The 13,025-nt window shown below is 42.1% G+C and overlaps 1 protein-coding gene across 1 annotated transcript in view; it reads right to left on the bottom strand.

Annotated features, from left to right (window-relative positions):
- Window positions 1-1,667: 1,667 nt before the first annotated feature.
- The window catches only part of LOC104274308 (breast carcinoma-amplified sequence 3-like), a gene marked incomplete at its 3' end in the record, with an annotated part of 33,737 nt that continues 22,379 nt past the window's right edge, over window positions 1,668-13,025 (bottom strand). Inside the window, exons 5-8 of the mRNA XM_009869904.1 lie at window positions 6,954-7,054; window positions 3,225-3,421; window positions 1,814-1,911; window positions 1,668-1,741 (exon numbers count right to left, since the gene is read on the bottom strand). Coding sequence (XP_009868206.1) covers window positions 1,668-1,741; window positions 1,814-1,911; window positions 3,225-3,421; window positions 6,954-7,054 — 470 coding nt within the window. The remainder of the gene's footprint in view (window positions 1,742-1,813; window positions 1,912-3,224; window positions 3,422-6,953; window positions 7,055-13,025) is intronic.

Raw genomic sequence — 13,025 nt, 5'->3', positions numbered from 1 at the left:
CAGCTATCAGCGCGACCCTAACAAAACCCACGTATTGGTTATAAGAGACTTATGAGGTGTTAGAACAAAACCGAGTCACTGCTGTGCAGTAAATATAATTCCAGTGTCGTAACAATGTACAGAGTTGACTTTGGCGACTTTCAGAGGGACACACGTGTTAAAGGCATCACCATAGAGCTTCGGCACCTTCCTATGAGCCGTTTCACGTTAGGCCCCATCCACGTGTCAGGAGAGGCTGCTGAGCACGGAAGGAGCACGGTCCTGGGTGGTTCAGTGTCTGTATCGTAGGTGGAATAAGAGCCGTAGAATGTGTTACGGCTCCATTTCAGAATTGTTACACCTCCCTGCCATAAGGTAACGGCACTGCTCCGTTGAGACACATGAGGGGAAAAAAGCCAAGGCACCCTGCTAACCCAGATCTCTCTCTGTATCAGCTGGCACAGCGCTGCTGATAGCGCCCAGCGGCTCGGCCATTAATCACTCCGAATCTGAAGTGTCAGATACAGACAGAAGCACTCCCACAGTTCAAGCTTCGAACCTTTTAGGGGTAACAGGCATAGATGAACTAGTCCCAAAAAGTGGTAAACAATGCATTTATGTTTCCTTCTGTATCAAACAATTATTTTCAAAATTACTTGGTCATGTAACAAGACAAATAAAACTCCCTCTGAATAGCCAGCATCAGATGTTTGTCTAAGGTGAACGTGAATTAATGTAGCAAGTTTTAAATATTTGAAAATGGAATTTATAATGACAATCCTGAATATCTAAAGTAAACATAGCTATTATTGAACTCGGTTATCAACACATCTAAGAAACATCCTGTAATACCAAAATAAATTAATTTGGCAAACAATGCAATAGCTTGGACTCAGAATTTCTATCAATACCAAACGGAGTCTGGAACAGGAGCTTTTATTTTAACTCTCTTTAAAACAGCCTTCAGAAACCAGTTGCTGTATGTGTTACAGTCTCGTTTTACAGTTTAACCTCAATCCAATCAGCAGTCTCCAGGGATTTTCAAATCACTAAAGATTAAAATCCTCTCTGACTTGACTGTTTGACTAATGCTGTGTGTTTAATAATTCTACTTGTGAGAGATTTTATTTGACAAAATCCTGCTGTGTGGACCCTTCAGATGCTATACAGCTGCACTAGAACATAAAGCTCTGCTGTCCTCGTTTCTTTATACAGACTATACCCCACCACTGAGAAAAAAAGAAGAAAACTTTATAGTACATACATTACTGTGTTGATATTAACAAAACCACTGCAGTATTATATTTACACGCTCTTTTAGAGCAGAGTAGTGAAAATGTGCCTATTACACAAACATGAGATAAACTACCCTGTTGTCTTGACTGTTCACAGAAATCAATTACGTTTATGATTACATTTCCATGAAAGCTATTTTATAAATGAGACAGAACTGCAACATTCTATGCTTTAGGCATTCATTAATTAAAGCATTTCAATGTTAGTATTTGAAAATGTTCTGCTTTTTTAGTTCAGGCAGTTTTTAGCATACTACAGCTCATGTTAAACATAATGTAAATATTGTGTTCGTATCTTAGCACAACGCCGTGACCTCAGATTTGAGCGGTAAGAGGAAAAAAAGTCATCATTACCATCGCTTTCAGGAAGTATTTGTATAAGACAGCACTTACCCTTTTCTGCAGCTGAAAACCGCGATATCCTTTTAAGTACATGACAATGGTTAGTAAACACGTTACCAGTGTTACTGGACAGAAAAAGGACAAGATTGACGAATTCAGCGAATATCAAAGAAAACGTGAAATCAACATGTTTCTACCTGAGGTAGCATCAATCACTGTTGAAACTCCTCTGCGATCAGAAACTGGACGCGACGAGCCCGGCATGCTCACAGGTTCTGAACGAACGGGCTGAATCCTGGGTACAAGAAGTTATAGTTACCACCTGTGTCAAACCGCTGCTCAGCAGGGCCATAATTAAACCACAAACCTGAATCAGCTGAACCAATTAAGCAACTATTTAGTTTTAAAAAGCCAACTGTTGAAAACTTTTGTTCTTCTCCTCTTTGTGGAGCCTAGATCTGGATAATCCAAGCAGAGATAGATTGAGGCTCTGCACAAAGTGAGTACCCTCAAATCCTGTCTCAGATAGGAGCTCACAGAGACCCTCAAAACAAAAAGCTGACCCTGGTTAAAAAGCCTTTATTGCCCTCCAGAACTGCAGCATTTCAGCATTTTCTTTACCGGTTTAGGAGAAAAGACACATTTGTAACTGTCTATTCCTTTTGTAAAATATACCTATATTCATATTTTAAAAGTTTCTGCTTTCTTTCCGCATATGTATACATACATAAAATAAAAAGAATAATGCTTTTGACAGCTATATCCTTACTTGTGAGATTAATTGCACGCAAGGAAAAATCACACATTTCAAACCCGTGTATTTTAAGTCCAAGGACAATCTGCCCAGTTTTAACGGGCTTAGTCATAGTATCCATCGCTCTTGTTTTACTCATAAGACTTTCAGACAGAGTCCCAAACAATCCAAGTCCATACCACAGAACTTTGGACTTCAAATCACATGCAGAGTCAGAAGCAAGGAAACTTGCTAAATCTGGAGAGCTACCAGCAGGACACAGAAACACGTGGTGCATAAAGCACTTTTACAAAAACACCAGCTATCAGTAAATATAAACCCACATTTACCTTCGCTCTCCTTCCTTCCCTTCCCCAGGCTCACCCCCCTGCCCCCAATTCCAAATCAGGCAATGGCCCAAAGCAGATGAATTAAATACATGAAAAAGAATTGCAAGGAGGGGGGCGGGAAAGGGAGGGGATAAAACATTCCAGAAGTTCACTTACTGTTCCAACACACTGACCGCTTCACAGTCAGCATCTCAATCTCCAGCACAAAGCTCCCACTCCCGCCTGAGAAAATGAATTTCGTAAGCAATGCAGAAACTGTGAAAGCCAGGACAAGGCTGAGCAAGGCCACCAGACTCTACTGTCTCTCACCGTAATTTACCCAAGAAGGGGCAGCAGAGAGGAATCTAAGCTGCCTGGCCTGGCCGAATTCTTCTTGTTGTCGAGTCACCCGCTCTTCTAAGACTTTCATCTGGACAAGCCTGATGAAAACTATTACACGTTCTACACAGATGGCCTCATTTAAGCACGAGGCAAGCTATTCACACAACAAATGTGAAACAGCTTGGGAATTGATTTTACTTTTACCTGAGACTGTTGAGATCAAGATCATCTGTATCGAAGTCCAGCAGAGGCTGCGGCGTGTCGCTTGGCCCGTGCGACTGCAGCACCGAGGAGCTGGATGAGATGACGGTGGTTTGGCCTGAGGGATGGATTGTTTTGAACTGGAACTGGGGGCCCATCCACAGGCGCCGGTGAGGCCCGGTGTGGGTCACTATTTCGACCTGTCAGAAGGGAATATGGGAAAATGCTTCACACAAAACCGCAACACGGTTCCTTCAACGTGCTGAACCCCCAGCACCCCGCTGTTCTCGAGCAAAAGGAGTGGTTTGTGCCAGCCCTTTAGAGGAGCGCTGAGCCAGGGAAGACTCGGGATGCCTTTGCTCGAGAGCGATGCTCGAGGCAAAGCCAAGAGCTTCTTGCAGAACCTTGAAAGCCCGTGAGCCACCAACTCGAGAGCACTGAGCCCCAGTTGTTAAATTGTTCTGAGATGGACACTCCATCCAGGCTGTCACTTCACCTGACCCTCTTCATTGCTCCCCTTGCCACAGCAAAACACACGCAATAACCTGAATGCTAAAAGGCTACTCTGGTGGCAGCAAATGGGAACATTTCTGTCTCCATCTACACGGAGTAGAGAGAGGAACTGGAAAAGCCGACCTCTCCCAGCTGACCTCAGTCCTGAGCAGGGCAAAGGATGCCCTTCTGGAAAGCAAGCTGTTGCAGCTCCGATACTGCTGCTTTCTAGAAGTTCACACATTAAACGGCGCTGCTCCACACGTGTACAGTGCGAACCACGTTTCAAAGCAAAGCTCGTAATTGCTGTTGGCACAGCTGAGGATTCTGCTGGCAGAGACCATCTTGCTGGGAAGCAACAAGACCCGCAGCAGAGAGCAACACTGCGGGACACCGAGCAGCCCGGGTCACATGCGGTACCACGCAGATGTCACACAGACAGGGATGTGCAACACCCGGGGTTTAGAAGGGCAGCCACACACACATTTATAGGCATTTAACTGAAATTGTGGCAATTATACCGGAGGTGAGGGTGTGTGCTTGCAATAAACGACCACACATGTATTATATAATAGATGTACAGGAGATATGTGTCCAGATGTATGTTTGTGTGGAGATAAACAGCGACATGGGAACTTCTCACTTCTGTGACCACTGCCAAAAGGCACAGAGAATACAGGTGGTGTGCCTAACAAATAATAATTTGAAATATTGACATTTTCCTCTAGGTATTAGCTCCCAGTGAGAGCCTAGATACGAACTTCTGAAAATAAGTGATTTCAGTAAACGACGCATCCAAAATATTTTTTAAATGTCTTTGCATACTGATAACTATAAACCGGATGAGTATCAGCTCTGGCAAACTCTTAAATAAGCCAGCTACAGGAATGCAAACAACCACGAAAATTTAAGACAGTAACCATGCGGGAAACACATATGAGCAGGAGAATTGGGCCTTGTAAATAAAAGGGTAAACAAAGCATACATCTTCTGTAATACAATTATTAAAATATAAAAGAGCCTTTAAAGATCAGAAAAAGGAAATATGAAACAAAAATATTAAGCTCCGGTGAACTCACACTTTTAAGATGAGAAAAAGAGACCAGTAAATTCCTATAAATTTCTGCTGAAGCAATGATCAGCAATTTAGTGAGGAAATTAATGAAAAAAATATTTTAATATATATGACAGATGTGTAGCAGTAGCAATTCTTATCTCTTTAAGAAGCAGTTTCAAACACTGGATAATGTTCTAAGTTCTCCGCTAATGCAAGACGACAATGCGCAGCCTATTTAGCACTATTTCCATCTCTGCATTTATCTCAGCGTAACTCACATTGACTGTAGACGTTTCTGAGGCAAGTAGCTTTTATGTGGCAGTGTAAATTAGGCCACAGATAAAGTAATCTGTATATTTTAAGCTTGAAACCATCAGTGTCACAGAGCCGAGAGGTAAACAGATGCCTTTGCAATTTTACTGAGGCTACGGCCAGATGTTCCTATTCACTCTCCTGTTGTGTGCAGGACAAACATATTGTATCTACTTCACACTGACAGCACACATTACCCACTGTTCTAATTGAAAAGTTGAAGTGAAGGGCAGTGTTCTTTCACTGCATGCTGTTACTGTTGATAACAACACTTTAATTTTGAAAAACATACTTGCACTTTAGGCTTAATCTAAAGTGGCTTGCTCAGAGAACGCTCCCATCTTCATGCTCAAAAGAGCTATCATCGCCCTTTTCACTTAGCAAAAATGAAACATTCTGGAAGCATTCTCTGAATTATCTGTGTTCTCTGACACCACTTGGGATTTTTTTTTTCTTCCCTTATATTTACTCTTCCACAGGGATAGATGTGACGAAGTTCGGCAGTCTTACCATGCCTTTGACATCTTGTATCTTCCAAGAATTAGTAACAAACCACCCCCCGTAATATAGGTTTACCTCACTTTCCTTTTCCTGAGGTTGCTCACTACACTGCATAGTCACAAGGACAGTAAAAGAAAATAAACTATCCAAACAGCACTGGAGAGACCAGGTGGAGATCTACAGGTGAAATCTTGGCCCCAGTGAGGTCAGGGATAAAATTCCTGTTGACTGCACTGACGGAGTAGTTTCATCATCTTTACGCTCTGGCAAATTAGAGGCAGCATAAGCAAACAAGACAGATCAACGTGCAGCCACATCTGAAAACTCAGGCCAGGTAAGTGGATTCACATGAATAGATTCCCTAATGAACGCTGCTCCCCGACCGGTACACATGGAAACCTAACTTCTCATTTTAGGAAAACGCTGTGTATGATTTATTCACCAGTGGGAGAAACAAATCACATCCATGAATATTTCATGTTTATGCCATACACCCCAGCAACACATTTAATGCATCACTCCCATAACAATGTTGTTCTTTACCAGAGGAAACCCAACTAACTTGTCAGGATGAATTCCACGTATCAGGTACCCCGTAACTGCTCTGGTAAATTCAGAGCATTTGTAAATTTTACTTATTTATTTAACTCTAACCTTTTATTTCTAACAAGAACTAATTCTCAGTGTATTATTCAAGATGTACATTCTTAAACTGAAGTTATGTTTTGAGCCAAATGGTCAAGCATGTACTGAGTTCTTAAAGAGAAGCTTGACTGAAACAGAATAGGAATAGATAAAACTACACAGATTTAACTTCATATAAAAATATTCCATCAAGCATGATCATTTCAGAACACTATAATATTTGTATCCAGCCAAAACTCAAAGGAACTATGAGCAGGAAACACACCAGCTGATAACCAGAAAAAGAAGGAAGTAAACCAGTTAATCCACCATTCTGATGTTAAAATGCAGTGAGCAGAGCGCAGGTCGCAACTGAAAAGATACCACCGGTTTGCCAAGCCAGCTTCCTTTATCCAGGTCTGAAAAGAACCATGTCAGGAGAAAAAGGCAGCCAGGGAACTTTCTGTTGCCAACTTAAACTTCCTACTTCATCCTGAACTTCCCAAGGGTGTGATTTGTGCCAGTAATGCTGGGGGCTTGATATAGTTTGTAATGTACCCTCTATAGCTTCTAGAAAATGTAAAGACCATCGAATTCGTACCATGTTAAGTGAGGAGTGAAGTCAGTTTTTCACACTGCAACGTCCATGGCCAACTGGAAGTTTACTTTCCATTCTGAGGAAAGTTGTGAATTTATCTTCCAGCAAGATACTGCTTCCCTTTGAAGCGCGCCAGCCCAGGGCGTACCTGTGAGAGCCACTCCTCGTCCTCTTGCCCGCTGTGGTCAGATGCTAAGCTGTCGTACGACTCGTGTCGAGTGATCGGTCCAGGGCTCCCTGGTGGGACCACTGAAAAAAGCAGAAAATTGAAAAGTCACATTTACTGTTAAATGCTTTTTAAAAGAGGTTTGTCAGTAAGTTATTGATACAGCACAGATACTTTCCTAAACCTGTGACAATATGCTAGAGCATGGAAAAAGCTCAAATACTGACATCAAAAGTGATGACAAGATTTCCGTTCCTTGAGCTGAATGTATACGTACAACCACTATGATGACCTAACCGGCTCTTCTTTTAAGCTGAGTACTTAATGAACACGCTGAACTGCCCAATACAGCTGACAACCATCTGCCTTGAGGAATTCAACCTGGTACAAACAAATAAACTCAATTCACAAAACAAAAGTTAATTTCGTTCCTCTATCACTGCTCTAATTTGTCTTCATGTGGGCTCACTACAACAGAAAAAGTCAAGTTCTTCAGCTCTATACACTCCATGATACCCAAACCCACTTGAAAAACGATTACCATATATACACACAGCTTTAGGGAAAATCACCATTTAGTGTTCAAATGCAACCACAAGAAAGAGAAAGAAGATTAATATTTTATGATGCCTGGTCCTTGTATCATTTAAATACATTAGTAAAGTTTACAGTCTAACTACTTGCCTTTCGACGGTGGTAGCATTACCTTGCTCTAACTAGAACTTTGCACTTGAGAAAGCTCAAAGTGCTCAGGAAAAGCAAAATGCAGGCAAGCACCCCAGACAGCAGGACAGGAGGAATTCTTCATTTTCTTGTACCTGCTCACTGTCAGGGACCTCTTGCAGGCCTGGGTCCAATACCAAGAAACCATTTGAGGGAAGAGCAGACACCACAAAAGCAAATTAGAAGCAGCAAATGCAACAACGCCATTTTTACTTGGGTAAAATCAGTTTTATGCTATAATGTTAAGATACTGGACGATCCTAAAATTAGAACCAATATTTTTATATCCACCTAATCTAAAAATGACTCCAAGTTTTTAAAATTGATTTTTAAAAATGATATTGTTACAGGGTTGACCTTTATGTGTCAAGTTTCCATCCACAACCGTTTTTTACAGCCATGTTGTAAACCCCTAATACTAGGAGTTTATAATGGCAAAGCAGACACAATTGTAACCATAAATACAGAACGGCGCCTCTCTAATACAAACAGCCTAGAGTTTTCATAATTCTATACATTATATGAAATAAAGGGATTTTCATCTTGTTTCTATAAGTGGGTATCGAAGCCCAGCCTCAGCTGTGGAGCCACTGCTAAGACCTTGGTACGGCAGAGCGGCCTTAGCCCGGAACCCACAGCACCCCAAATTCTGTCAGGGCCTAACTTACCAAAGAACTATTCAGAGTGCTGTACACGTGAGGATGGATTCTTACAAGTTTTTCCCACGAGATATCAGACATCTGTCCAATTCATCGGTATCGGTACAACTCGTGCCTACACGCAGGTGTCCCTACGCGCCCCCGCAACCCCAACCATGACTTTGGCAGCGCGAGTTCATTGGTTTTTGGGAGAACGCAGGGACAACGTTCATCTCCTTCACTGCAGCCACGACAGATCTCACTCAGGGACTTACAGACGTGTCTGTCCAGCCTGGAGCAAACTCCTAGTAAGAAAATACACGTGGCCTTCCTGGATCACAGACAGCTGAGGAGTCACAGTAAATATCTGAATACGAAACCCCAACGCCCACACTTCTTCCTTATGGGTAAAGTTTATATTTGAAGCCGACGAAACAAAGCCATTACTTTTGACACATTTTGCTGTTGCCCTAATCTTCCCCATATCTCCCGCCTCCCCCACAATAAATCCTCCTGACTGCAGCCATGCCTGTTGCTGAGGGCACAGCTGATCAACTGCAGGCTTTCCTGTTATTGAACTCCGCTAACAAACTGTTCATGACTCCAGCAGATGTTTTTGCTTTCAAACCAACAGGAACTTTATGGACTGTTCTGAATTTTTTTTGGTTCTTTCTATCCCAGGGGCATCTACTAGAGCTGTCAAGATTAGGGAAACCACTCTTCAGTGACTCGCTGCAAAAACGCCAGCCCAGGGAGCAGCATCCTCCCCGCTTTGGGGATTTCTCCCTCGTGGAATACCCTTACCAGGGACTCAGGATGGCTTTACAGTAAGAAACTCGAATTTAAGAATCGTTTTGGTCCTACGCTGTAAGCCTCTTCCCGAGGAAGCGCAGCTCTGCATCCGTTTGGCAATACCAGGTGTCTCAGTGCGGTTGGGGAGCGCAGCGTTAACTCTTTCTACCGCAAAGTGACGACATGCCGAATTCCACGAGAAAGCTCTGCCTTAGAGTTCACCGGCAGGGCAACAGTGATAAAGCCTCAGCCGAGGTCAAACCTCGGTAATTTATTTTGCTATTTAATAAAACAGCATTTCTGTACCACACCTATCACAAAAGCAGGCATTTCAAGCGAGTCTGGTTTTGATAGCAGGCAACGCCGGGCTCAGCCTCAGCGCGGGCAAGGCGAGCTCAACGCCCACCGAGTCACGACCTTCTCCCAGCAGTGATCCTTGCTAGCCCTTTGCCATCGTTGGGCTGCTTCTTACATGGATACACATGTTTTGTTTTGGTTTTTTCCCAAGTTAAAAACAGCCTTGAAGTTACAGGAACAAACACGTTGTAAATACATAGAAGCGATTCTGCCTCCATTTCTGGGTCACGCACCTCTTGCATCGGTATCAAGTTCCAGGACGAGATTAATTTAAGCCTGGAGGGACATTCCCAGGAATCTGAGCTCAAAAGTAATCTTTTATCTTCCAGCTTAAATCTTTGAAAATCAGAATTCACACTGGAAATTATGGCAGCCCTTTACACATCAGGTAGGCTATTCTTATGCTGTAACAAGGAGTTTTTTCAACTTCCACGAATTTCACTACAACGCAGGATAGCAAACAATAACACTTAAATTCTTCAAAAGCTTTGCAGCACGTAGTGCTTTTTTCTTGCGCTCCTGCAATTTCTGTTTCATTGGGGAAAATATCACAAGTGGCACATACACAGACAAGGAGCGCAGAGATATTTTACTGGCAATTCCAGGTTTTTTGCACCTTCCTAAATTAACACATTGGCGCTTTGTGCCTGAGCTATGCCAGTTTTCCTACTTTTTGCTATTCTTACATCAACATCTGCTACAAGCATTTATCAAAGATCAGAATGCGACTGAGGTTTTTTAATCTAGAAATACACAAACATGTGGAAAACTGTAGTTACCTGTGGAGTGAAAAGGTACAAAGAAAATGAGTGTTTATTAAAAATCCAAGGTGAAGGTAAGAACGTACAACTCCTGTTTATGCAGTATAACAGGACATGAGTCTCTAAATTCCACTTAAAAATGCAAAAAACTCCATAAGCAAGCATTCAAGGTCACTTCTTAAAAACTGGAGTGCTACCTACAGCAAAAATCAGAGCTTTGCCATAAATATTTGGCAAGGGTCAAATTTTGAGCTGCTTGAGAACAGCAGTAGCACCTTCAATCTCTGTCCTCCTTCAAATGAAGAATAATCTACATCATCTCTAAAACTGGAACCCATTCCTGACCCTCCATCTTGACTAGTTCTACCAAACCACCCCACATTTAACTGAAGAAAAACAATCTCAGCAAAACCTGGTTTTCTTCATCTTCTGCCATGACTTGAACACCGTCAGCTCATTTTCTGCCCTCAGAATCGAAGCTGCAAGCGCTCAGCCATAACCTAAGGTAAATTTTTTAAGTTTACAGACTCTGTTCTCTGCACTTACAGGATTAATCTTATTACTATGCTGCAGAAAGATTATTAGAGGCAACAATCTGGACAAAAAACAAACCCACCACATTACAAATATAGTTATTTGTGCGATAACTGTTTGTGCCAAGAAGAAAACTGCACAGAAGTAACTGTGGAGACAAAAGTTCCAACACAGGCCAAACCGAGGGCTGAAATACAGCTGAGCTCACCTTCCTCTGCTACTCCAGGCCGTGATTCACACAGTTCAATGATTAAGTATGAAAAAAACCCATTGTTTTGAGATTTGCCATTATACTTAGCAACAAATAAGGAAAATAAACAATTTATATTAACCTCCAATCATCTGCACTTTTTTACACGTGAGCGAGACCCAGAGAAATGCATATTCTTGATGAATATTGGAATTAACAAACAGTGGTTTTGTTCATAGATGGGCTAATTATACAACAAATACCTAGGCCTAAGACAAATCGTTCTTCATTTGAAGATTATAAATTGTCATCTTTCAACAGCATGGAAGTGTTGGAACAAAGAAACACTACAGCTCAATTGTAGTGCGCACACTTCTGGTTTTAATTTGTGAACAATAAATCATTAGCTTTACTTAGTCCTCTGTACTTCTTGAACCAAAAGGTTTGAGTTTGCTCATTTATATAAATAAGCTTTACACAATTCAGTTTAATTGAGAGTTATATATGAGCTTCCCAAGGTGCTCTTCTCTAAGGGATGTATGTTTGCCCAAATTAAGAGCAAAGGCGTTTGCAGACTACACAGACTATTTGTGCTGTGCTGCCTGCCGTACACACGCCTGCACACACCCAGAGCTTCCCTTTATTTTAACGGAATACCCCAAATTTACAATCTGAAACAAGATTCTAAAATCAAGTAGAAACAGAAACAGTGGACCCTTAATTAATTCATTATCTCCAAAGTCCATCCTGTGTCCACATGCAGGCTGCAGGGACGTCCCCGGCAAACAAGCACGCAGAATCAAAAATACACATCCCTTGCTCTCTTACAAATCACACACCGATGTCTGATTTTGAGGCTTTTTATGTGGTTCCTAAGTTATATATAAAACAATCATAGGCGGTTTAGAGACCTGAGGTAATCGCATGCTTGTCAACAAGCTTCAGGAGTACTTCTCTTACAATTAAGCTCCCCAACTGGAATGATTTATTTCGTGCTACTTCTGGAACCACCGGCACCTGAGTTACATTGTGCTACTCCTGACAAGTAGAACGCGACAGTTCTGGTTTAGGTCTAGAGGCAGCCACTTCCAATTCAACAGGTTCACCTTTTTTTCCATCTTATAGACGTGATCTCACTTCCGTCAGAGGTTGCTTTCGGTATCGCGTGGTCAGATCTGCCGCGCAGCTCAAGTCCAACCACCGCTCAGAGAGTTCTCCTGCACGTGCGCTCCTAAATCGTCCCCCCGAGCGCCCAGCTCTAAGCCTGCTGGCTCCACCTCTGTTCAACTTTGACAATAAAGTGAAGACCAGATTTCATTTCAGACAGAATGCTTACAGCCATGTTTAAAATAAACTGTTTGTAGTTTGATGATATGCTCTATGTATTTTTTTCTTGTGGCTATATGCTACTCAACGAAGCTCTGGTTTTAATGCATTTTTCAGCTTGTAAACTTCTGCAGGAGCATGCCACGCAAATTAAAATACCCGCTTGTACCCAGAACTTCTCTCCACTTTTTTCCTGTTAGGACTTTCTGAGATTCTTGTGTGCCTAAACATAGTAAAATTAAGCTAAAAAACCCCAGAAGCTGAGCCAGTCGAACGGTTATTTCACACCACCAACTGACTTACAGATTTAGTCATTCATTATTTGTACGCTGCCCACCGTTTATTAGGTGCTTTATAGACCATCCTTTCTCTGTATCAGCACTTTAATCTTAAAGGAATAGGCAGGTCTGCAATCACGGCAGGAATTCTCCTTCAGATTTTCCAGGCTTTCATGACTGTTTTACTTGCTCCTTACTTTATACTGGTCTGACAGTCAACAGCCTGTCTGTTTTTTTTTTTCTTTTTCCCTTCAAAGATGCTGATTAGGTGTCCAGACTTCACCGTTACTCCTGGTTGCACTGCAAGACCAGTGTACGCTCACCGTGCTTAACTCCAGCTTCCATTTCGAATGTTCCCATAAGGATCCAGTCAAAGAACATTTAAAGCTGGGCAGAGCTAGAACCTGATATTACTCCCAGGGCAGAGCATCTTACGGCTGTTCGACATTTCAAAT

The sequence above is a fragment of the Apaloderma vittatum genome, unplaced genomic scaffold (genome assembly GCF_000703405.1).
Source record: "Apaloderma vittatum isolate BGI_N311 unplaced genomic scaffold, ASM70340v1 scaffold2845, whole genome shotgun sequence".
NCBI classification, from domain to species: domain Eukaryota; kingdom Metazoa; phylum Chordata; class Aves; order Trogoniformes; family Trogonidae; genus Apaloderma; species Apaloderma vittatum.
This window is presented reverse-complemented; position numbering and strand designations above follow the sequence as displayed.